Source organism: Staurois parvus, unplaced genomic scaffold (assembly GCF_062004578.1).
Source record: "Staurois parvus isolate SC_StPar_1 unplaced genomic scaffold, SC_StPar_1.0 ptg000564l, whole genome shotgun sequence".
Lineage (NCBI taxonomy): Eukaryota > Metazoa > Chordata > Amphibia > Anura > Ranidae > Staurois > Staurois parvus.
The window spans coordinates 8064356-8087568 of NW_028318360.1; the positions used below are offsets into that span (position 1 = coordinate 8064356).

The following is a 23213-nucleotide window of genomic DNA, read 5'->3' on the forward strand; positions in this document are numbered from 1 at the left end:
GTTAATACAACTAAAGAGCTGTCACAAGTTCTAATCAAGAGAGTCTAACTTTGCCCATTCTTGCTGCCCTACCGCTCCATTCATAGAAGCTGTGCTTGAATAAAACGTAATCTGTGAATGGAGGAGGAACACCCATCAATCATGCACCCATCCTACATAGATACTGTTCCATTCATTGAAGCTCTAGTAGGGCTGGGTGGAAAGTGCGAGTATAATTAGACACTCTTGATAAGAGACTGTGACAGTCCGTTAGTGGTATTAACCCCTGCCGCACTAGAAGATTATGGTGGCAGTGGTGGAGGGAGCATGAATTGAAGAGGATTTCTACTAGCAGAAGAGGAATCAGCAGGAACCTGGCTGGCTTTCAGTACAGTAAATGTGTACTGCTGTCTGTTCAACAGAGGCTGGTCTAATGACCGGCTTCTGACAAACAGCCTTGCTGGAAAACCAGCATTCAATCAGCGCTTGCAGCCAATGGCTGACCAGTGTATTCTGGCCAAAGGAGTACCCCTGTCAGAATACAAGAGCACACAGGGAGAGATCCTGGCATCACACATTGTTGAGCAAAAAAAAAATGAATATGCATACCCAACTGAACACGGTACAATACTCTGCTATTACAATATGTGTGGTATATTTTTTTAAATCTATTTTACTTAAGAGTCATTATTCTGGGTCGTTTTAATTTTTACTTGCTTGTTGTTCTCTAGTGTGGTGGTTGTGTTATGAGTGTTCTCCTACTACTGGATATTTGTATGTCATATATAGTTGTTAGCATCTCTGTTGAATGACTGCTATACAAGAAAAATGACCTAAACATTGTATAGTTTTCTTTTTTTGTGAATGGACTTATAGGTATGAATCAAAAGACCAGAGCAGTAAAGTACAATCACCATGCAGCATCACTTAGCTGAAGCACAACAGAGCTTGTCACCCTCTAACCCAGAACAAACATGCAACTAAAGTTGGTGCAAACTCCTAATCTATACTTTTGAGTAAAGATATTGAAAACATTAGATCAGCAAATCGAGCAAACAACCAATATTTTCAAACAGAGGGGCCATCATTGCAGCTTTGGAGGTGCTTGCGGTAGAAAAAATGTGGTAAAAGCAACTTTTTTGCATGCACGCTTCTGCGTGTTCACAGGCAATTATGCACGTTCACACATTTGATGATAATGCTTTCTATTGGCCAGAATAGTTAATTCTGGCTTATAGAATGTATTAACGTGCAAATGCGCCTAGCGTTTGCACATTTTCTTCAGCCCAAACGCTCCACTTCAGAACATGCAAGTGATTTTTTTTTTCTGCCTCTAAACATCCCTGCCTCTAAACTCATGTCAACGCCTATGTATCCATGGACATATATATTCACATGGTGGGTAGTTTAGAGGCAGAAAAAAAACTCAAGACGCAGAAAAAAAACTCAACAGGCGTTTTTGACCTCAAGTGTGCATGAGGCCTGAAGGTGCAGGTGTCTTTTAACATCAGTGGCTCCCAGGGCTTTTTTTTCCAAAGAATAGGTGCAGAAACTCGACCATGCCCTCCCCCCCCCCTTCCCACCAAACCAGTGGGTGTGGCCAAACTGCAGTAGGAGGATTTTAAAGGGGTATTAAATACCAGGAGTGTGTTACATACAGAGTACAGAGTTCAAGGGTGCGCTACACAAAGAGTGCAGAATTCAGGGGTGTGCTAAGTACAGAATGCAGGTTTCATGGGTGTGCTCTGTACAGAGTGCAGGATTCAGTGGTGCATTACATGCAGAGTGCAGAGTTCAGGGTGCGCTACATACAGAGTGCAGGGTTCAGTCAGAGTGCACTATGTACAGAATGCAGGGTTCAGTCAGGGTGCACTATGTACAGAATGCAGGGTTCAGTCAGGGTGCGCTATGTACAGAGTGCAGGGTTCAGGGTGTGCTATGTACAGAGTGCAGGGTTCAGGGTGCTCTATGTACACAATGCAGGGTGTGCTATGTACAGAGTGCAGGGTTTAGTTAGGTAGTTAGGGTGCGCTATGTACAGAGTGCAGGGTTCAGGGTACGCTATGTACAGAGTGCAGGGTTCAGGGTGCGCTACATACAGAGTGCAGGGTTTAGTTAGGTAGTTAGGGTGCGCTATGAACAGAGTGCAGGGTTCAGGGTATGCTATGTACAGAGTGCAGGGTTCAGGGTGCGCTACATACAGAGTGCAGGGTTTAGTTAGGTAGTTAGGGTGCGCTATGTACAGAGTGCAGGGTTCAGGGTATGCTATGTACAGAGTGCAGGGTTCAGGGTACACTATGTACAGAGTGCAGGGTTCAGGGTGCGCTACATACAGAGTGCAGGGTTTAGTTAGATAGTTAGGGTGCGCTACGTACAGAGTGCAGGGTTCAGGGTACGCTATGTACAGAGTGCAGGGTTCGGGGTGCGCTACGTACAGAGTGCAGGGTTCAGGGTATGCTATGTACAGAGTGCAGGGTTCGGGGTGCGCTACGTACAGAGTGCAGGGTTCAGGGTACGCTATGTACAAAGTGCAGGGTTCAGGTGTGTACTACAAACAGTGTAGAGGGATCAGGATTGCACAGTGCAGGTTTCAGGGGTGAACTATGTACAGGGTTCAGGGGTGAACATAGAGAGTGCAGCCTACTGCACGATGCCCCCTCCCATCAGTGACCACACTGCACTAGCACCTGCATCTTTCATGTCCAAAACGTGAGTGTAGAGCAGAGAGGGATCTGCAGAGCCATTGGGAGATACAAGCTGTCCTTGTAAGCATAGAAGCCAGGTTTCTGTGTTTACAAGTCACAGTAGTGAACAGGGAGCTGAGGGTAAGAACCAGAGGTGGTGGAACTGAGTACCTTCAATTTCCTTCTGAAAAAAGCCCTGGCGGCACCTATCTCTACCCCCATAGCCAGCTCTAAATGACACAGCCGTAAGCTAAGAATCAAACTCAGATAGGGGGCAAAACCAGGATGTTTTTGGCCACTCTTCAGATAAAACTTCACCAAAACATTTTTTACATTTGGTTGGACAGAGTTATGCAGGCCATAGATTTCCGATTTTCTTGCCGAATTATCGGCCGATAAAAAAATCGGCTGATAATCGTACCGTTAGTGGGGAAAAATGTCAGCCGTTTTTCTTAATTTTAAGAGATTTTGAAAATCGGCCATACTGGAAAATCCTGGGACGATTTGTTAGATCGGCCAATTTTTGCGGTAATTTATGGTCAGATCGGCCGTTCTTCTGGCCAATTTGACAATAAATTGACTATGAAGAAAAAGAAGTAATAGAAGAAATAGATTTTGCAGGAGAAGAAGAAATAGAATATCAAGAAGATGAATAGAAGAAAAGAGGAGAAGATGAAATAGATTTTGCAGAAGAAGATGGAGAAGAAAAAAGAAGAGAAACAACATTGTATCTATTTGTATGCATTTCAGACACAGATGTTTCTATTCAAGTACAAATAGATACAATGTTGTTTCTCTTCTTCTTCTACATAATTTATTTCTTCCGTCAAATATAATAGCGGGTCTCTATGCAGGGACACCGCTGTTATATTAATTGACGGCCGTAGACGGGACTAAAACCCGCCGACTTTTTTTTTTTAATTAGTGGCAACGTCGGCCATCTGAACGACCAATTTACGATTTAAACAAAAAAAAAAAAAACCGGCCGATTTTCCCCACGTCTATGGCCTGCTTTAGGAAGGGGGAAAACTGTCAGGTTTTTATTTATTTCATGGGAAAAGGGAAGGGGTTCCCCAGTTTCTGTCTCTGACCATCTAAATAAAACTTTTGCGGAAGTTCTAAACCTTCTCCTCTTTATCCAAAGTTAAGCTGAATGAATTTCACTTTACTATATAAAAGGTAAGAAGAAGCTTTTAAAATTAGTGTCAACAATGGATATTATTAATTTGACCAGACCAAAATCTGGGCCTTTTCTGCACCTGTTTGCTCTAAGGTTCATTTATTTGCACTCTTTATCTGCATTATTTCTAAAAAAACTACTAGTGTCCTAAAAGACCCAGAGTATCCTCAGACCGCCCAACTAAAAGTGCCACAATGAACTGCGCCCACATCCTTGACTCTATGCTTACTTTGTTCTGTTTTATCAGTGTCTTTTCCCATTTCTATAGTACTGTAAAGCCCAGGTCCAGGCCCATCCTACCCTAAGCACCCCCTCCTACTGAATTGTTCCCCGGCAGTATGCTATGCTTTATTTTATTCTGTACTTCCCTTTTTCCAAAGTCTTCAGTCTGGTCGTATGACACACAGGGTTTGATCTGTTTCGGATGGTGGTCAGTCTCCATGATGCAGATGATGTCGGCCTCACACTGTGTATTATTAGAATATGATTGAACGGTGCCGTGGTGGCGCCAGTTAAAGATGCAGTCCCATGATACCCTACACGCTCAGCATGGCCTCATTCTTCATTGTTCATTAACACTGGATGTCCTTCAACCTGGAAGACTGAGAGCATCCGGTGGTGAAAAGGAATTACTTTAAGACAGGGGTGCTCAATCCACGTCGCCCGCCAAGCCCTGTGATGTGGCCCACAACCTCAAACCAGGGAAGCGTATGCCTATGCGCTGGGATGGTAGGTTGGCACCCCCAGATTGGGGTCAATGGGTTGCCAACCCACCATCCCAGAGCATTAGAGCGCTTGGGACCAGCTTTGGCAGTGGAGGAAGCTGGCAGCTGTGGAGGGAGCAGGAGCCACATAAGCTGATGCTTCCGTTTGAGCACCAACTCCTGTCCCTGGTGGAGTGATACCAAGTGCCCTTCATCTTGGACCTTTCTAGCAGCCTGGAGAGCGATGCCAGCAGAAGCTGGAAGAGGGTATCAAAGATCACATAGCCTGCAGTTTTGCAATGAGCATATTAGCACTTAAAAAAGGGTTAATAGGCTTCTTTCACACTGATCCACGGGTGCAGCACAGTGCACATGTAGCTTTCCTGTGGGTTAGCTTCATTGAGTCGTAGACTTCTATTATATCCTGTGGGTTTGGTGAGCTTTCAGAACGTGCACCCCACCTGCAAGGTGTAATAGAAGTCTATGGCTCAGTGCAGCTAACCCACAGGAAAGCCACATGTGCACTGTGCTGCACCCACAGTGCGGGTAAACCGCAGCACATCAGTGTAAAAGTAGCCATATAGGGGGCTCAGGACAGTAACACTCAATTACATTTGCGGTTTGGGGGGTGGTTAAATCTCATAGTTCATTGTGGCCTGTGACCCGTTACCAAATCACTTAAGTGTCTCTCGCTCTTGAAAAGGTTGAGCACCCCTGCTGTAAGTGAACTCTGGATTAAAGGTGAGTATTACAGCCTGAGCTACTTTTTTTATTGCAAGCACCTGCTAGGGAGCTGTTTTATTTCATAAAATATTTGCAATAAGCTGGGCTTTAAATATTGCTCAACCCGAGTGATTGTCTTTCCTCCTGTTGCTTGTCCTTTAGTACCAAACAGCAATAATAAACTTCTAATATACTGTCCACCAAGCACTAGAGGCTTAAGAGCACACAAGGATAGCTGTCCGTCTATTATCTAAATTATTATTACAATTTCAACCTTTGCAGCTAACAAGAAGGAACCAGTTAGCACTCTGACCCTTTCTAGGAGGTAGTAATTGCAGGTCTGAAACCCAGGGCCCTATTTTAGAGACCTGAAGCCAATGTCCCAAGTGGCAAAGCCCTGCATAGCCCATAAATAATATTTTAATTTTACTTATTTATTTATTTATTAAATTTTTTATAACATGTAACAAGCCTGTTCTGACAAAAGTGTCTGCTTTTATTTGAGGATATTTTGTTCTGCCGTTTCATTTTCTTAACCTTTTACGCTTGCTTCATGTACTAACCTCTATCTGTGGAAGGTAAAAGTGCATTTGTTGGCTTCAAAATTACTTTGAAAAATTTGAGATGTTGCCAGTGACAATTAGTTGGGTTACACCTGTCATTTTTCTAGCGTTGAAGCTGACCAATGATTGATTGCTATGGGCAATTCTGCTTTTTTTTTTGTCCCTGTGCCTCAATAATCATGAGAGTACATTGGCCTTTCCTAGAGCTGGGCTACAATCTTGTGGCTGTATTTTGCAACATGGCGCCCTCTGCTGTGCATAGACAACAACTGCACTTTCATTTGAAACGTATAGATTATGGTCAATCTCTGCTTTTTTCCCCCCTTCTGTTCAACAAATCTTTTATTTGCAATCTAAATTTTCTCATTTATTTATTCTCCCTTTTTCTTTTCTGTAGACACTGGAAGTAAAGATAACATCTATAGGAAAGCCCCTATCTACAAACAGCATGGTACAGTCCCTTTCTGCTTGCCGCTATGCCTTTCTTTTGCATGAAGATCAAATACTAAATCCTTTTACTGACATTTTATGAATCCACATTACTGACTACCACACTACTATGTGATAGGCCTAAAAAATTCTCGTCGCACATTTATTAAATGATCCCAGTGGCTGTATATATTTACCTACTTATTATTTACAATTGTATGTATTCTGACAGCATAGTTCAGTTAGATATTATACAGATAATGAGAGATAAAGAGAAAGATGACAAAATGAGAGACAGAATAAAATCCTGAATCTAATCAGAGGATGATGACTTTGTTGCTGTTGTACAGATCAGGGGCGGATGACAACTCATGGGGCCCCCGGGCAATAGGGGTTCATGGGGCCCCTGTGTCCTTGCCCAAACTCAAAAGGCTATGAAAAAGGTACCAGGGGCATCTCATGGGGCCCCCTACTGACCCCGGGCCCACGGGCAGTGCCCGAGTTTCCAAATGGTCAGTCCGCCCCTGGTACAGACTAGGCAGCTGCAAATATCATTTCTTCTAATTGCTGGACTACATTTATAGTATTTATAATGAATCAGTGGACTATTACATTTTTTTACTGGATTGTGGTTACACTCCTTTGATATTTTTATATAATATACTTGGACAAAGGTGTATAATGACGTTGTCCTTGGATATAGAATAAAGCATCTCTCTTGTAAAATGACGTCTGAAGGTAAGTCCATTTAAACCTGTTTTCATCTTTCAGCTATAACGTAGGAAACCCATTAGAGAAGGACCAAGCTGAGTGGTAGGGGTTCGTGTTAGCTGCTTCAAAGCTGCTACTATATTTGGTCTTTTGAGATGCGTTTACCATGGATTCACATACATTTATGGTGCTTATTGACCTATATGGAACAGAAACAAAGAACAACCGATCTCAATCAGAGAAAACCCCCAGCCTTCTTCCCTAGACCCCTTAATTTTCCCAAGCTGAAATCCCCCTACCCAAGTGCTTATATACTCCCTCTGATGCAGGCGGTCTCCATTTATTTGAGGAATAAGTGCACTTTTAGTAAAAGCACCCCTCTCCACCCTTACTTTTATTATTATTATTATACAGGATTTATATAGCGCCAACAGTTTGCACAGAACTTTACAAAATGAAGGTAGACATTACAGTTACAATACAATTTGGTACAAGAGGAAACAGAGGGCCCTGCTAGTTAGAGCTTACAATCTAAGAGGAAGGGTTGAGTGATACTAAAGGTAATAGCTGTGGGGGGGATGAGCCGATGGAGGAAATAAAAGGCAGTTTACTAGTTAGAAGCAGGATAGACTTCTTTAAAAATAGGGGTTTTCTGGGATTGTCTAACGGTGGGATAGATTAGGAGATAGCAGGACAGTTTGGGGCAGGGAGTTCCATAAGATGGGAGAAGCTCGGGAGAAGACCTGGAGGCAAGCATTATATGGGAACTAAAAAGCAGAAGGTCTTGGGAGGATTGGAGAGAGGTTTGGATGATATTTTGAGACCAGATTGATGTAGCTAGGGGCAGAGTTATGGATAGCTTTGTAAGTTGTTGTTAGTATTTTGAATTTTATTTTGTGGGCGAGTGGGAGCCAGTGGAGGGATTGGCAGAGAGGGGTAGCAGACACTGTAGGGTTGGTACTTGCCCTTTTAATCTAAACTACACTGGAAATTCCCCACCCAGCTACTTATTTGTTTTCTCCCTTCTTCAGGGCTGGTTGGATTTGCATAGTGATACCACATAGACTTGAATGAGGCCATACACCAAGGGGTTGATTTACTAAAGGCAGATAGTGCATATTGCAAGGTGCAGTTGCTCTAAATCTTAGTAAATCTGCAGAAGCTCTGCTGCCTTTCATCATCCAATCATATGCAAGGAAAAATGTTTTTTTTTTCTTGCACGTGAATGGATATTCTTCGTAAAGTGAAGCTTTACATCTTTTACTAAGCTCTGAAGCAACTGCACTTGAAAAGTGCACAGTCTATTTGCCTTTAGTAAATCAACCCCAAGTGTCTCCTAGTCTCAGAATAGTGCCCCATACAAGTCTATGTGAGCTTATTGCACAGGCACGGCAAGTGCTGAAGAACTCCTCCAGGAGGCAATAAACAGAAGAAAAGGCCCCGGCTGTAAGGGAGGGTGAACCTGATTATTATCTACTTAAGGTAGACATGTCTTTAACCCCCCTGGCAGTATTCCCGAGTGTAGCTTGGGGTAAAGTTTCAGCACCAGCACCAGCAGCAAGCGGTGACCCCGAGCTACACTCGGGCTTACCATGCGGCACTGCTCCAGGATCTCTTCTGCACTTACCTTGTTCTGCGCTCCCGCGATGTCCCTCCTGCAGTGTCCCCTGTAATGTCCTCTGGCCAATGCCGGGATCTGTCTTCTGGGTTCCGTTCCCTGCGACGTAGGGACGTACGGGGGGACGGAACTGGCAGGAAATTTGAAAATGACAAAAAGTGACATTCACTAAATACACTAAAATCACATAGTAAAACATTACTGTATCAAAGCATTTCACATACATTTTGTCCCGAGTGCTTTGTCCTGTGCCCTGCCTGCATTTTTACTGTTCTTTCTGCCTGGAAACTTCCATGGCGTCCAAAAGCGTTGCAACAGGTTCAGCCGCACACCGGAGGATAGATGAATATAGTGTGTATTTATTGATCCATGGGACACACAAAACACCAGGACATGGATACAGGACTTGTTAAGTGTCCCTTTAGGTCAAAATCGGTTTTAGACCAGCTAGAGAACAGCGATAATAAATTAGAACCACTTGCAGAATTGAGTGATAATGATTCGTGGGGAAATTCATCATCAGACACTGAAAACGATTTTGCAACTTTGCTCAGTGATGTGCGAACTTGGCGCTCTATATCAAATTTCAGTGTTTTTGGTTTGATTACATTATTGAATTACATTTATTATTATTATATTATTATTTTTTATGATTATTTATTAAATTATAATTTATGATTTTGTGTTTCAAATTTTATCATACCCGGGACAGATTTCAGTGAGTTATTCCTAAAAATGACAGGCCTACAATAAAAAAAAAACATATTTCCATGCAAAAAAATGTACCGCTTTGAGCACAGAAATATGGACATAATCAGACCGCTAGGGAGGTTAACTGATCTCAAAAGCCTTTGAACTCCAGGCCTGTATGTGGCTGCCTGCCATTTTTCTACTGCTCTTGCCCTGAAAACACAAGGAAGACTTTGGGCTCTGTTGGCCTTCAAAACAACTGAGCAGAGGTGCAGCTGTTGCTGCTTTTCAGGTTACAGGAAATTTATACTTTATTGGCAGTCTCTGTTAGGATATAAATATGGGAGCTATCATTGCTGGCTTGTTTTTTGATGGTGCAAACCCCTGACCTGTCATCTGATCCTAACTTTACTACTAAGTCTCTGACCCAAAACCAGCATTTTGCATATTCCAGGCTAGTTACTCAACATCAGGATGACACCCTTGGAGCTTACATCAAAAGTAAGTCAGCAGTTGCAGCTGACTTATTTCTATCATGAGGTGCTCATTCCTTAACGTGGTTGTAAACCTCAGACATGAAATATGAACAATGCATATCCCTCTATAGTGTGTAGTTGTCTCTATCCAGAGCACCAATTGTTGTTTCTGCCTGCTGCTTTATTTCTCTGTTGTCAGCATGAATCACTTCTGACAAGTTTTCCTGACACCAAGAGAAAAATTGTGACAGGGGAGGGACCTCCAGCAGATTGACAGCCTTAGTTCTGTTCCTGTGTGCTGTGTGAAGGGGGTGTGTCTCTTCCTTCCAATCAGCTCTCAGACCCCTCCTCACTGTTGTAACTTCAGCTCTCCGCCTCCTGCTTTTCAGAGCTGAGAGATCCTGTCTGAATTCTGCACTTTCAATGAATGCAGGGGATAGACGGCTGTCGATAAACAGGTACAACATATGTAGGAGGATTGGTTTCATCTTTGTGTATCACTTCATTTGCTATGTGTAAGGGTTTACAACTTTAAAACCCTTTTAATTCCATAAATGTACTGACTACCCAGTAAGCAGTGTATTAGCCCGGGTTCACATGTATGCGGTGCGTTATATCGCCTGTGATTCGCACAGGAACCACACTGCATTCCTGTGAAAATCACATGCGATTTTGTATGGCTCTAATCGCACCGCACCCGCACCAAAAAGGTGCAGGACACTTTTTTGGGTCCGCACTAAAATTGGATCGCATGGGTATTCACACCTATGCGATCCGATTCTGCACATCACACCACTTTCGGGGTGTTGTTAGCTTAACATACACACCCACGGCGGTTCGCATGAACGGGGTGCAATTCTGATGCGGTGCCGAATTCACACAGAAAACGCTGCAAATTCCACACCGCATCAGTGTGAACCAGGGCTAAGTGATTAAATCTCTTTACAGTAAGTCCTCATGCATTTGAGTGTCATGTGTGCCAAGAAACTATCTTTTTGCTTTCAGACTGTGCACCCTGCCCCCATGACACTAGTTCTTCAAACTGAAATTCGCTCACTTTTATATTTAAAGTGGTTCTAAAGTCTCAAGTTTTTTTTTCCCTTTTGTGCGTAGCAGTCCCCCAACACTTACCTGAGCCTCCTCTTGATCCAGCAATGCCCACGAGAGCCTGGGTTCTACAGGACTCTCACACCTGATTGGCTAAGGGAACAGCAGTGGGGGCCATTGGCTTCAGCTGCTGCCAATCACAACCAGTGAGCCAATCAGGAGAAGGAGGGGGCAGGGCTGAGTCGTGGCTCTGTGTGTGAAAGGACACACAGAGAAGGGGCTCAGGAGCGCTCCTGTTTGGATGCCCCCATAGCAAGCTGTTTGTTATGGAGAACCCAACAGGAGGGAGGAGCCAAGAGCATCGGCGGGGGACCCGAGAAGAGGAGGATCTGGGCTTCTCTGTGCAAAACTACTGCACAGAGCAGGTAAGTATAGACATGTTTGTTATTTTTAAGAAAAAAAAACAAGACTTTAGTATCACTTTAAACGAACAGAGACTGCAGACATTAGTTGTTGCTGATGCAACAGTGATAGTTCAGTTCCAGTTCTTACCTGAGTCAGCCCCTATACCCAGAAAGATTTGAGCCAGACCGCACTGTGTGTGTCTATGGACGTACATAGACTGGATCGGGAGCATGCCTGCATAGATGCCATCAGAGGAGAAGAGAAGCAGACTGTGCTGGTGGGGGACTCCAGTGGAGGAGTTACAGGACCGTTCTGTACATACCATTGCACAGAGAAGGTAAATATAACATCTTTTTTATTTCAAGTAAAATAAATTGTCTTTACAACCACGTTAAGCATCTTCACCCATTTCTCATGTACTCTGCTTTCTCTGTGGAGATTATTAAAGCAGCAGTTAAACAGAGGACAGAAATGCTGATGTTATGTGGGTGTTTGCCAGTAAAAGCTGCTTTTCGTTATCTCGTTAAATGTAGAACAACACGATACTCATGAATCATCAGCCCACCTAATTGGGAACAATGTGAGAATCACAGTCTGAGTCATTCCTTCGGCTCCAGATCCACCTATGTCATTTGCAGCACCATCTTCCAGTGGATGTTCTTACTTGACCTTGGCTGGTTCAAATTTAGGGTGAGGACAAGGCTAATTGGCATATTTAGTACATAGCAACCAATCCATTTTCTTTTTCCTGCAGTCAGACCAGTGAAGGATTGTTGCACTTTGCACAATGTCTTAGGCTACGTTCACACTAGCGTTGTGTGCAAGCAGCAGAGAGGCATTTGGGAAGCGTTTTTACCGCTTCCCAAACGCCTCTGCCAATTATGCACATTACAGCACATGGTGCTGTTCTAACGGGAGCATTTGCGTCGCTTTGCGTCGCGGCAAAACGGACGCCTCTGGTCAAGTCAGGAGGCGTCGAAGCCTCCTATTCTCGTCTATGGTGCCGCTCCGCAAACGCCCGGCCGGCGTTTGCTGTGCGGTTGCGACGCGGTTGCGGGGCGTTTGCGGAGCGGTAACACCACTCTAACGGCTCATTCACACTTGGCTGTTTTACCAACGCTTGCCAAACGCCCCTATAGCGTTTGGCAAGCGTTGGTCCGGCATTTGCGGAGCGTTTTTTAACGCTCGGCAAACGCTCGGCAAACGCTCCGCAAACGCCGCATGCGCGGTTTAGCGGCGGTTGCTAGGCGTTTGCCGAGCGTCAATAACGCCCCACAAACGACTATAATGCATTTTAATGGTGTTACCGCTCCGCAAACGCATCGCAACCGCTCCACAAACGCCAGCCAGGCGTTTCCGGAGCGGCACCATAGACGAGAACGCCTCCTGACTTGACCAGAGGTGTCCGTTTTGCCGCAACGCAACGCGATGAAAACGCTCCCGTTAGAACAGCACCATGTGCTGTAATGTGCAGAATTGGCAGAGGCGTTTGGGAAGCGCCTCTCTGCCACCTGCACACAATGCTAGTGTGAACGTAGCCAAACTGCATTATAGGCGTTTGTGGGGCGTTATTAACGCTCGGCAAACGCCTAGCAACCTCCGCTAAACCGCGCATGCGGCGTTTGCGGAGCGTTTGCTGAGCATTAAAAAACGCTCCGCAAACGCCGGACCAACGATTGCCAAATAGGGGCAATTGGCAAGCGTTGGTAAAACAGCCAAGTGTGAACGAGTCCTTACTGAGACAACTTTACTGACAAATGGAGCAGAGTTCCACTTACACCAAGGGAAGGGTCTCAAATCTTCGCAGGCTTTGTAGCCACATTAATAATACAGCTGCTGACTTCCTGTACTGGAAAGAGTAGCCGTTCAAACAGGTAATGAGATGAAATCATTCCAACCATGACATAAATTGCAGTAATAACCTATTTGTCAGTGTAGTGGGAAGGGTAGTGCCGTATCCTCCTAGGGTAGAATTTGTACTCAATTTCTGCTTTGCTGACCATTGTATCTTGGACAGGAAGTGATACCTCCTGTGACTGTCCAACTGGTACACAGATATCATTAACACCTGCTTTGACCCTTCATCTCTCTACCACAAAGTAGTTTTTTTTCTTGCTCTTTGTGTCTCTATTGGGAAGGTTTATTCTCACTCCTGTCCTCTATGACCAGTATATCAGGGGAAATGATCCCAGCAGATAGGAACAACTTGGCATAGCTTTTAGGCCTCATGCATGCTGACATTTTTTTTTTATTATAACTCCCCTAGAAGCCACCTCCTGGCAGCAATGTTTTGGCCAAAAAAATGCCTGACGCTTGGAAAAGTATGTACTGCGTTTGCCCACGTCCAGAGTTTGGTTATTAATTAATGGCATTGGCCATTGAAAGAAATTAACTATCAAGTGCTAAATTTGTCTAGCGTTTAGGCGGATTTACACATTTTTAAGCACGTTAAGTGTTTTTTCTGCCCAAACACCACTGCTCCGGTACGCACTGGCGCTGGGGTTTTTTTTAACTGCTTCGAAATGTCGCTGCCACTAAAATCTTATAAAAGCCATAGTGTGTGTGTGGACACATAGAATAACATGGAGGGGCATTTGGAAGCCATAAAAAAACCTGACGCTCCTAAAAGTGGCAGGAAAAACGCCGGGTGCATGAGGCCTTAATGCTTCCAAACTAACCACTACATCTGGAACATAAAAGGTGTCCTAACATGCTCTTACAATATATAAACAAATAAAAGTGGATTTCTGACTAGGATTCCACCATTTGCATTAAATGGCAGTGTGCACTTGGCTACATACTTATTGGAATGAGCACAGCTGATTACCACACCAATATGAGCATATTTGGATCTTGGGCATCCCATTCCAAAAACATTTATTTATTTATTTCAGGGACTTATATAGTGCCATTAATTTACACAGTGCTTTACATATACTGTATATTGTACATTCACATCAGTCCCTAACCCTCAAGGGGCGTACAATCTAAGGTCCCTAACTTACATTCATATACTAGGGCCAGTTAAGACAGGATCCAATTAACCTACCAGCATGTCTTTGGAGTGTGGGAGGAAACCGGAGTACCCAGAGGAAACCCACGCAGGCACAGGGAGAACATACAAACTTCAGGCAGGAGGTGCCATGGCTGGGATTTCAACCAACGACCCTAGTACTGCCAGGTAGAAGTGCTAACCATTTAGCCACTGTGCGAATCTACTCTTTTAGAAAAGGCTTTCCACAGGAATTTGTAGTGTTTCGGTGGAAATTTGTGATCATTCAGCGAAAAGTGTATTTGAGAGGTCAGGTACTGATGTTGAACGAGAAGATCTAGATTGCAGTTGGTGTTCCAGTTATTTTTTAAAGGTGTTCAGTAGGTTTGAGGCCAGGGCTTGTGTAGGCCATATAAATTCCTCTACACCAAACTTGTCTAATCATGACTTAACAGACCTGGCTTTCTGCACAGGTAAAAAAGTCATACTGGAACAGAAAAGGGCCTCCTCCAAACCGTTGTCTCAAGGTTGGAAACACACACTCTAAAAATTTCTTTTTATACTGCAGTATTAACAGTATCCTCTCAAAACACCTGAATTCAGTGATTTGGAGGGGTACCCACATACACTGGCCATTTAGGTAGGTATGATGGTCAAGTGTCCACAAACTTTTGGGCATTTAGTGTTTGGGGCTACTAGGGCGCCCACCGGGCTTGGAAGCCACCGGTTGTATCAAATTTTGCAGACATAAAACAGTGGCAGCAAAAAGAACTATCTGAAAACTACATTAACGCTGGTGCCACCTGGCCCTTTAAGAGGTTTCTGAGGGCAAGAGGAGGGGCAGGGTTTATGATCATGCGACCACCGCGATTGGCTGTCACAGTGGTCACATGATTAGGAGCTTTCCGTTAGGTGGCGGTAACTGTGTCGGGAGCGCACAGGCCGAGTGCTCTCAGCACAGGTTTGTTTACATTTTGGTACACATATATGCGGTCTCTCGGCATTGAGGCCCGCCCCTTGAGAGGCCGCATATATGTGTACTCTTGGCACAAAGAGGTTAAAGGATAAGTTCAACTTTTGAACATGTCACCAAATATGGATATAACATGTTCCAGCAGACCCTCTTACCCCCTGAGCCTGCCTTACCCCCTGACAGCGGGAAGAGGTTATTCTCCCTCGAAGCCGCAGTCACATTTAAAATCATTGTGGCTGTGTGGGACTAAACCCTCATAGCCATGTAATTCATTCACAGAGATCTGTGCATGAATAACCTACATGTCCTGTCTGCCACCACAGCAGTCGGCTTGCAGTTCTCAATGGACTACAAGTGCACTGATCAGCACACTCATAGTACATTAAATCTACATCCAGCTTTCTAACTGAAAGCCCATATGGAGGTACACACAGAAAGCTGGAGGGAGCCTGATATTTCAACCACGATCCTCTGACCGGTGTAATGCTTTGCAGGCTCCTGTGTAAAATAAATAAATAAATAAAATGCACATTTTATTACCTGCAAAAAAATGTGCATTTATTTTTTTTAGTTAAAGGTGAACTTAGGGGGAGATTTACTAAAACCAGTGAACTCAAAATCTGGTGCCGCTATTCATTGTAGCCAATCGGCTTCTATCTTCAGCTTGTTCAATTACGCCTAGGTAATAAAACCTGGAAGCTGATTGATTTCTATGCAGAGCTGCACCAGAATTTGTACCATCTTTAAAAGCTTTCTCTTTATTTTTTCTTTGTTTCTGGTAAAAACCTATTCCACCCAAGCCTAATATTTTTCTTCTGGGATGTCTTTGTATGTTGAATAATATATTGGCTTTATATCTCCTTCTAAAGTGATTATGTTTCCCCACAAAAATTTGCATCGCTGCCGCTCCTACAGTGTTGTAATGAAGGTATCTCTTTTTTGAAGTGGGACTCTTTGTATTTATTAGTTCCACATTATGAAGGCTACATAAGGTCAGGGTGAAATCATCTTTTGGCTTTGTGATGGAAGGAGCTTGGATGGAACTGAAAATCTCACCACTGAAGTACCCAAGAGATATGAGAATGCATCATCAGCTCAACTTGCCAAGAGGCGAGCAATTATTGGACACCAGACCATGCATTCCATACACTGCTAATGTTAGTAACACACTTGAAAACATGCCACCTACTACTATATCCCACCCTTTACGTTTACTACAAGCTACATTTTTATATGAAGTCTAATGAGCAAAAACTGAAGCAGGTTTATTTAGATTAGGCCTCTACTAATATTATTTTATAATTTCCTATTGTCTTCCAGAGTACAGGAAAGGAGTCGGTAGGTGGCCTAGGATATTAAGTATATCACTTCCTTCTAATGGACAATATTTTCTGTTTCAGCATCTAGGAGATCAGTGGGAGAGGAGCTCAATATGGATCCAGAAACCAGAAAGGTAAACAATAAGTGATTATATCCAGAGTTCCTTCTAATTTGCTCTAGGAAGCAGAGATGAGATTAATTTTAGCCTCAGAGAATAAGATAATCAGCCTACACAGATAGAGGCATGATTCAATAAGCTCTTAATGCATGTTATCAGGGGTGTTGGTAGACCTTGGCCCCAGGGGACCTTCCCCTATGTCTTCTACTAAGAGTCCTAGGTCTATTATGCAAATTAATTAACTGTGATAATTAACTGTTATCACAAGCACAATTATGACAAAGGAACTTAATTTGTTAAACTTTGGTCATGACGTTTTTTATACTTAATGCCAGTTCTGTAGAATTAATAAGTCTAAAGGTGGGAATACACAATTAGAAAATCGACCAATCGGTCATCCGACGACAGAGAGGCGTTCGTTTTCTGGTCGAAATTGCGGCCCACATTAACCAATCTAAAAAAATAGTTTGTGGGCAATACATAGTGTTGACGTCTTCCGTACAAGTGGAAATGATGCGGTGTGTGTGTGACCTTGTAGCCGCGCCCTTTTCGGCCAGAACGAGTGATATACACACCAATTAACAGCAATGAGTATAATATAGTTTATTACATTATCTATATACATAAATAGTGATACATAAAATATAATATGCAGAATTCTGGTTTCATTATCTCATTAGGCCAATCTACTTTTAACATTTGGATTTTTCGTTCGTGTTTATGAAGATTCCTTGGACATAAACATCCGGGTCATCTTCTATTTCCGCTCATGCGTGATAGCGCTTGATAGATTTTTTTCGTATGACCGTCATACCACCGCATAGAAAATCGGTCATTCGTATGCGAAACAACAACATTTTTCACTGTTGTTCAACCGGATTTTTTCGTTCACAATATTGTTATCGGTTAAAACATCCTGCTCATCAACGAAGAGAAAATCGTTCAATCAGTGGTTCCACCAAATTTTTTGCACTATTTTCTTATCGTGTGTACGGGACATTTCTCTGGGCATTTTTCTTTAAATAGTCCTGAGCTGGGGTTTAAAATATAAAAAAAAAGAATCCTGGCTGTAAAATACTTTCAGCAACTAGATGTCCTTAGCCCTTCATGTTAAATGATGTCCAATATCATTCAGCCCCAAAGTCTGAGATATATTGTGATATATTGTGAGTACAGGGTGTCACAGACCTACCCCCCAAAGGGTCATCACCACAGCACCCTGCTCTTACAAAAAGTCCGTAATAATTGCAAGTGGGTGCAGCTGTAGAACATTTGGCCAGTAGCATAGAGTAGAACCTCACCTATCCAAGGTTGTGGGTGCTGGGTCAGTGGTCCTACTTCCAGGTGTGGACCTGTACAAAGGTTAAATACAGAACCACAGTCTGAGTGTGTGTGGAAATTATTTACCATAGTCCAGTCTGGTCAGCATCAAGATAACAGTAAAGACATCACTGAGGTACAGCTGCTCTTTCACATGATGGTGAGCTCACAGTGGGAAAAGTTCAACTAGCCAGTGGATGTAACAATAAGCATACAGGTGCCATACATCTAGGCTCACCCATCCCACTTCAGAGCATCCATAGCGGCCGTCGATCTATATGAGACATAAAACGTCTTCTCCTCTTCATGTGATGACTGTCGCAAGATCGTCTTGCCCTTAGAGGGTTCTCAGGGATGCATGCTGGTGTGTAGCCCTCAATGGCTGTGAATAGTAGAGGCTGGTTAGACTGTAGTGCATCGTGTGATGGCTGACACCGCCGTCTCCATGATGACGTCAGCTACCGTATATTCTTGGCATCTCTAATGCCTGATACTAAGTTTTTTTTTTTTCCTTCAACCCAGCAGGCTGAACGAAAAATAAATTGACAGATTGCTGTACTAACACAAGCGATGTTAGTACAGTGATCTCCTCTGCTGTGCTATTATGTTTTGACAGGGGGGCTGCCCCCCACCAGAACACACTGATCACCGCTTGCAGCCATTGGCTGCAAACCCTGAACAGATGCTGGTCGGTTGCTGGTTTTCCAGCATGCCCATTTGACAGAAGCCAAATGTTAGGTTGACTTCTGTCAGACGGGCCGCTGTACACACTGGCCAAATATTGGCTGGTTTCTGTTGAACTGGCTGATATTTGGCCCATGTGTACCAGCCTTAAAATGTGGAAGAGTGAAGCTTAGCCAGGCTATACATGATTTGTTTTTGGGGTTTTTTCGTTCAACCAGTGAGTTTAACAAAAGAAATGAACCACTTCCCCATCCACACACTTGACGTGGATGGGGGAGCCACTCCAGTTGAGCTGTTGTTTTCCTTCCCTACTGGCAGAAAACAATGATCAGTGTTGCCGGCTTTAGACGATGACACTGATCGTTCAGGTAAAACCTGACAGGCTGGTTGTACACAAGTTGATTAATAGATAAATAGTAGATGTTATCCCAGCTTGGCTGCAAAAGTGGAAGTATACTTCGAGTTTCTTAAGTTGGCTGGTAATCCAAGCAGTTCCAAGGCTTTGTAGTGCATAAAGCGATTATGGACCTGGATCTGGAGAGGACTGTTTGTTTTTTCAAAGTGGAAAGGAACTTTAAAGCGGAGTTCCACCCAAATGGGGAAGTTCCGCTTTAAAGATTGGTCCCCGGCTCCCCATTAAGGATTGGCACCTTTGGTGAGTGTTCTGTCCCCACATGAAGGCGAATGAAGGTATAACTGATAATGGCTGTGTAACTTCCTACCTTCGTATCCAAGCAGTGGAGCAGACCGGACCGGCAGATGTTCAGGTTAGATGGATCCAAACGTATACACAGGAATGAAATCAGCGTGGGTTTATTTGGTCCAAAATACAGCGACAAACAGTGATACAATACTGTAAGGTAGTAGAGGTATTGATGCTGTCCTGTGATATCTTTCCTGAGGCTAACTGCTGGTCAAAAACTGATGCCTTCACAAGCCCAGAGTATTGAATGTCCTGTCACACAGCTATATAGCAGATAAAATGGCTGCAGGAAGTGACCCGAACCAAGGCTTGCCTAAAACCACACCCAGCAGAGAAAACACTTACTAGCTATAACAGAGGCATGCAGCATGCAAATTCTGGCCAGCAGATGGCAGCAAGAGATCAAGACATAGAAACAAACATGGTGAAATAAGAATTGGTGATACAATGCACAGTTAAATAACAAATATGAGGGGAACAGCACACTCCCCGTCTGAAATTCCATAAGGGATTTCACTATGACGAATGTCCATAAAATATAAAACAACCTGTAACAAAGAACATGTTAGAATGCAGTAAACATAACAATATAGTAGATTCCGAGTTGGAATAGAGAAGAACCACAAAGTTCAAGTTCAGGAGAGTTCACCCAGCAGGAATGTTCTCGATGGGTAGTATCAAAATGAGTTCGTTAATTGGCCTTGCGAACATTTTAAGCTCACCCTTTCTGAAGATCTTCAACTCCACTTTACGGACCTTGCCATCCTTGCTAGGAAGAACCTTTGTAATTAGTCCCATAGGCCAGTCAATCCGTACGGTATGTTGCTCCTTCATTAACACGAGGTCGCCTTCTTTTAGGTTTGGTTTGTGGTGTTGCCACTTTCTTCTTCCTTGAAGAATATTGAGATACTCCTTTCGCCACCTGTTCCAGAAGTAATCAGCTAGGTATTGTACACGTTTCCAGTGTTTTTGGTAGATATTCGCATGAGTAAATTCTCCACTAGGCAATAGCGTAATCTCAGTTTTTTGGGTAAGTAGGATAGCTGGAGTCAGTACGGCTGGTGTTTCAGGATCCATAGATACTGGCACGAGGGGTCTAGAATTGATGATGGCTGAAACTTCAGCGAGAAGGGTGACTAGAGTCTCATGTGTGAGTGTTGAAGAGTTTACATCCATCAACATAGAATTCAAGATGTTGCGTGAGATCCCGATCATTCTCTCCCAGGAGCCCCCCATGTGGGAACTATGAGGAGGATTGAAAATCCAGGTGCAACCCTTTTCCGCCAAGTGATCTTGAATGGATTTGGTGTCTATGTTCATTTCTCTACAGGCTCCAATGAAGTTGCTTCCACGGTCAGACCTCAACTGTTTCACTGGTCCTCTGATTGCGAAGAACCGTCTTAACGCATTAATAAGGCTGGATGTGTCCATGGATTCTATGACCTCTAAGTGAACGGCTCGCACACTCATGCAAGTAAATAGTACAGCCCAACGCTTACTGTTTGCGTGACCGCCACGGGTCCTGCGTGCGGACACCATCCATGGCCCGAAGACATCTAGGCCAACGTAGGTGAAAGGCGGCTCTGTACATAGTCTGTCCGCAGGCAAATCAGCCATTTGTTGGTGTAGTTGTTTTCCTCTAGCTTTGCGACAGTGAACACAGTCATACAATACTTGGGCCACACGTCTTTTCATACCTATAATCCAAAGGCCAGCAGACCGTAACTTGCCCTCAGTGATTTGCCTGCCCTGGTGTTCAGTCTTTTTGTGGTAGTGTCGGATCAGCAAGATGGTGATATGGTGTTTGCTGGGAATGATGAGAGGATTTTGTTCTGCAACTCCTAGGTGGGCTTGATTCAAACGACCACCAACTCTGAGCAAGCCAAAACTGTCAATAACTGGATTTAAGTTGGCAAGAGGGCTTTTTATTGGAATCTGCTGTTTGTTGTACAAGCACTTCCATTCTACATTGAATTCCTCTTGTTGGACATGACGTATTATGAGGGACTCACTATGAGAGATGTTCTCCGCAGAGAAGGGTTTATGGCAGACGTGCCAACCGTGACAATCCTGATCTTTGTGAGTATTGTGATAACATTTCGCAATGTGCACTAACCTTGCGATAGTCCTGACGAGTCTCATCCAACTGGAGAAACGTTCAAAGCGCTGGCAACCGAGGCTGGAGGTTTGCTTTGTTCCAGTGACCAATGCACTAACTTCAGCGCGGATTTCTGGATCATTATCCGGATCCTGGATGCTGAAAACTTCCTGTACACATTCGTCCGCCTGTCTTAGCAGAAACTCCGGACCTGTAAGCCAAGTAGAGTTAGTAAAGGAACCTACAGACATAGGTCTAGTGGCATGATATACTCCGAATGAAGGCAAGTACCAGCACTCGTCGTTCTTCCTTAAGGATGGAGCTGGTTCTGCATGGTTGTTACGGAATATTTTATCCATAAAGGCAACGATGTGTTCTCTCATTTCAGGCTTGCTGTTCATGGTACGCTGAAGAGAGTTAAATCTAGACAGAGCTTGTTCCCGGTTGTTCGGGAGTCTTACCCTGGTAGCTCGGAAGGGTAATGGAGAAACCCAGTGATTGGTTTCGTCTTTAAAGAACTCACTGTCCATTATCTTGACAAATTCTCTGTCCTCTACTGACAAGGCTACTTTATCGTCGTCCTTGGTTGTATGAAAGACTGATCTCCCCAAGTTGTCGGCAAAGAGGGGAGTAATGACGTCAGGTAGTTGTACGAGGCCTAGAGACTTCTCTTTCACCTCATAGTGATGAGGACACGGCTTAATGCAAGTTGTGCGTCCATCTGCACGCACGTACGTTTTGAAGGAGTCAATTCCTGGTTGATCTAAGCATACAATTCCTATGATTACCCATCCCAAGTCCAGTCTCTGGGCGTATGGTGCATAGTCAGGACCATTACACTGTTGACGCACCTTGTGTACCCTTAGATTGTCTCTGCCGAGCAGGAGTAGAATCTCGGCGTTGATGTCCATAGGTGGGATAACGTTGGCTAGGTGCCTTAGGTGAGGTTGGTGAAATGCAGCTTCTGGGGTAGGAATCTCATCCCTATGGTTGGGTATTTGATCACATTCAATCAGCGTCGGTAAGGGTATTTCCGTATCCCCACTGACAGGAGAAGCGATGAATCCTTGTGCTCTTCTGCCGCTAGTCTCTATGCGGCCCGAGCAGGTGTTTAAGGTATAGGGCTCGGATGGTCCCTTTATTCCAAAGGCTTCAAAGAATTTAGGACCTGCTAGCGACCGGTTGCTTTGGTCGTCAATGATGGCATACATTTTTACTGCCTTTCCTGGTAGTCCCTCTGGGTAGACCTTGATCAGGCATATTCGGGCACAACATTTCTCGCACTGGCCCTCCCCACATACATCCAAGCATGAGCAGGAAACAGCAGTCGCTGCATTAGCGTAATTTTGGGGCTCCCCGCCATGACTTGGAGCAGGACTGGTGGTGACGGCAGTGGGTGAATCTCTGGAGAGTGGGATTGGGTGCATAGCTGAGGCATGTCTTTCACTATGACACTCCTCACACTTGATGACAGATTTACAGTCCTTAGCCATGTGCTCCAATGAAGCGCAGCATCTGAAACATACCCCGAGCTCGGTGAGGATTTTCTTGCGCTCCTGTATGGTTTTGGATCTAAACCCTCTACATTTGTTCAGAGAGTGTGGTTTTTTATGAATGGGACATTCACGATTGAAGGTCTTATCTCCTGATGAGGTAGTGTACTGTTTACCCGTGGGTACTGCAGGAGATGGTAGGTTAGTCTTTCTAACACTCACGCTGCTCTTGAAGTCTCTGTGTTTATGCATGATGCTTTCATACCTTGACGATGATGTTGCTGAAGCTGTAGTGTTGAACTC

The 23213-nt window shown here is 44.0% G+C and overlaps 1 protein-coding gene across 1 annotated transcript in view; it reads left to right on the forward strand.

Moving 5' to 3' along the window:
* The window catches only part of ABLIM2 (actin binding LIM protein family member 2), a 298016-nt gene that overhangs the window by 215383 nt on the left and 59420 nt on the right, over positions 1–23213 (forward strand). The window contains exons 15-16 of the mRNA XM_089691577.1: positions 6231–6284; positions 16575–16627. Coding sequence (XP_089547703.1) covers positions 6231–6284; positions 16575–16627 — 107 coding nt within the window. The remainder of the gene's footprint in view (positions 1–6230; positions 6285–16574; positions 16628–23213) is intronic.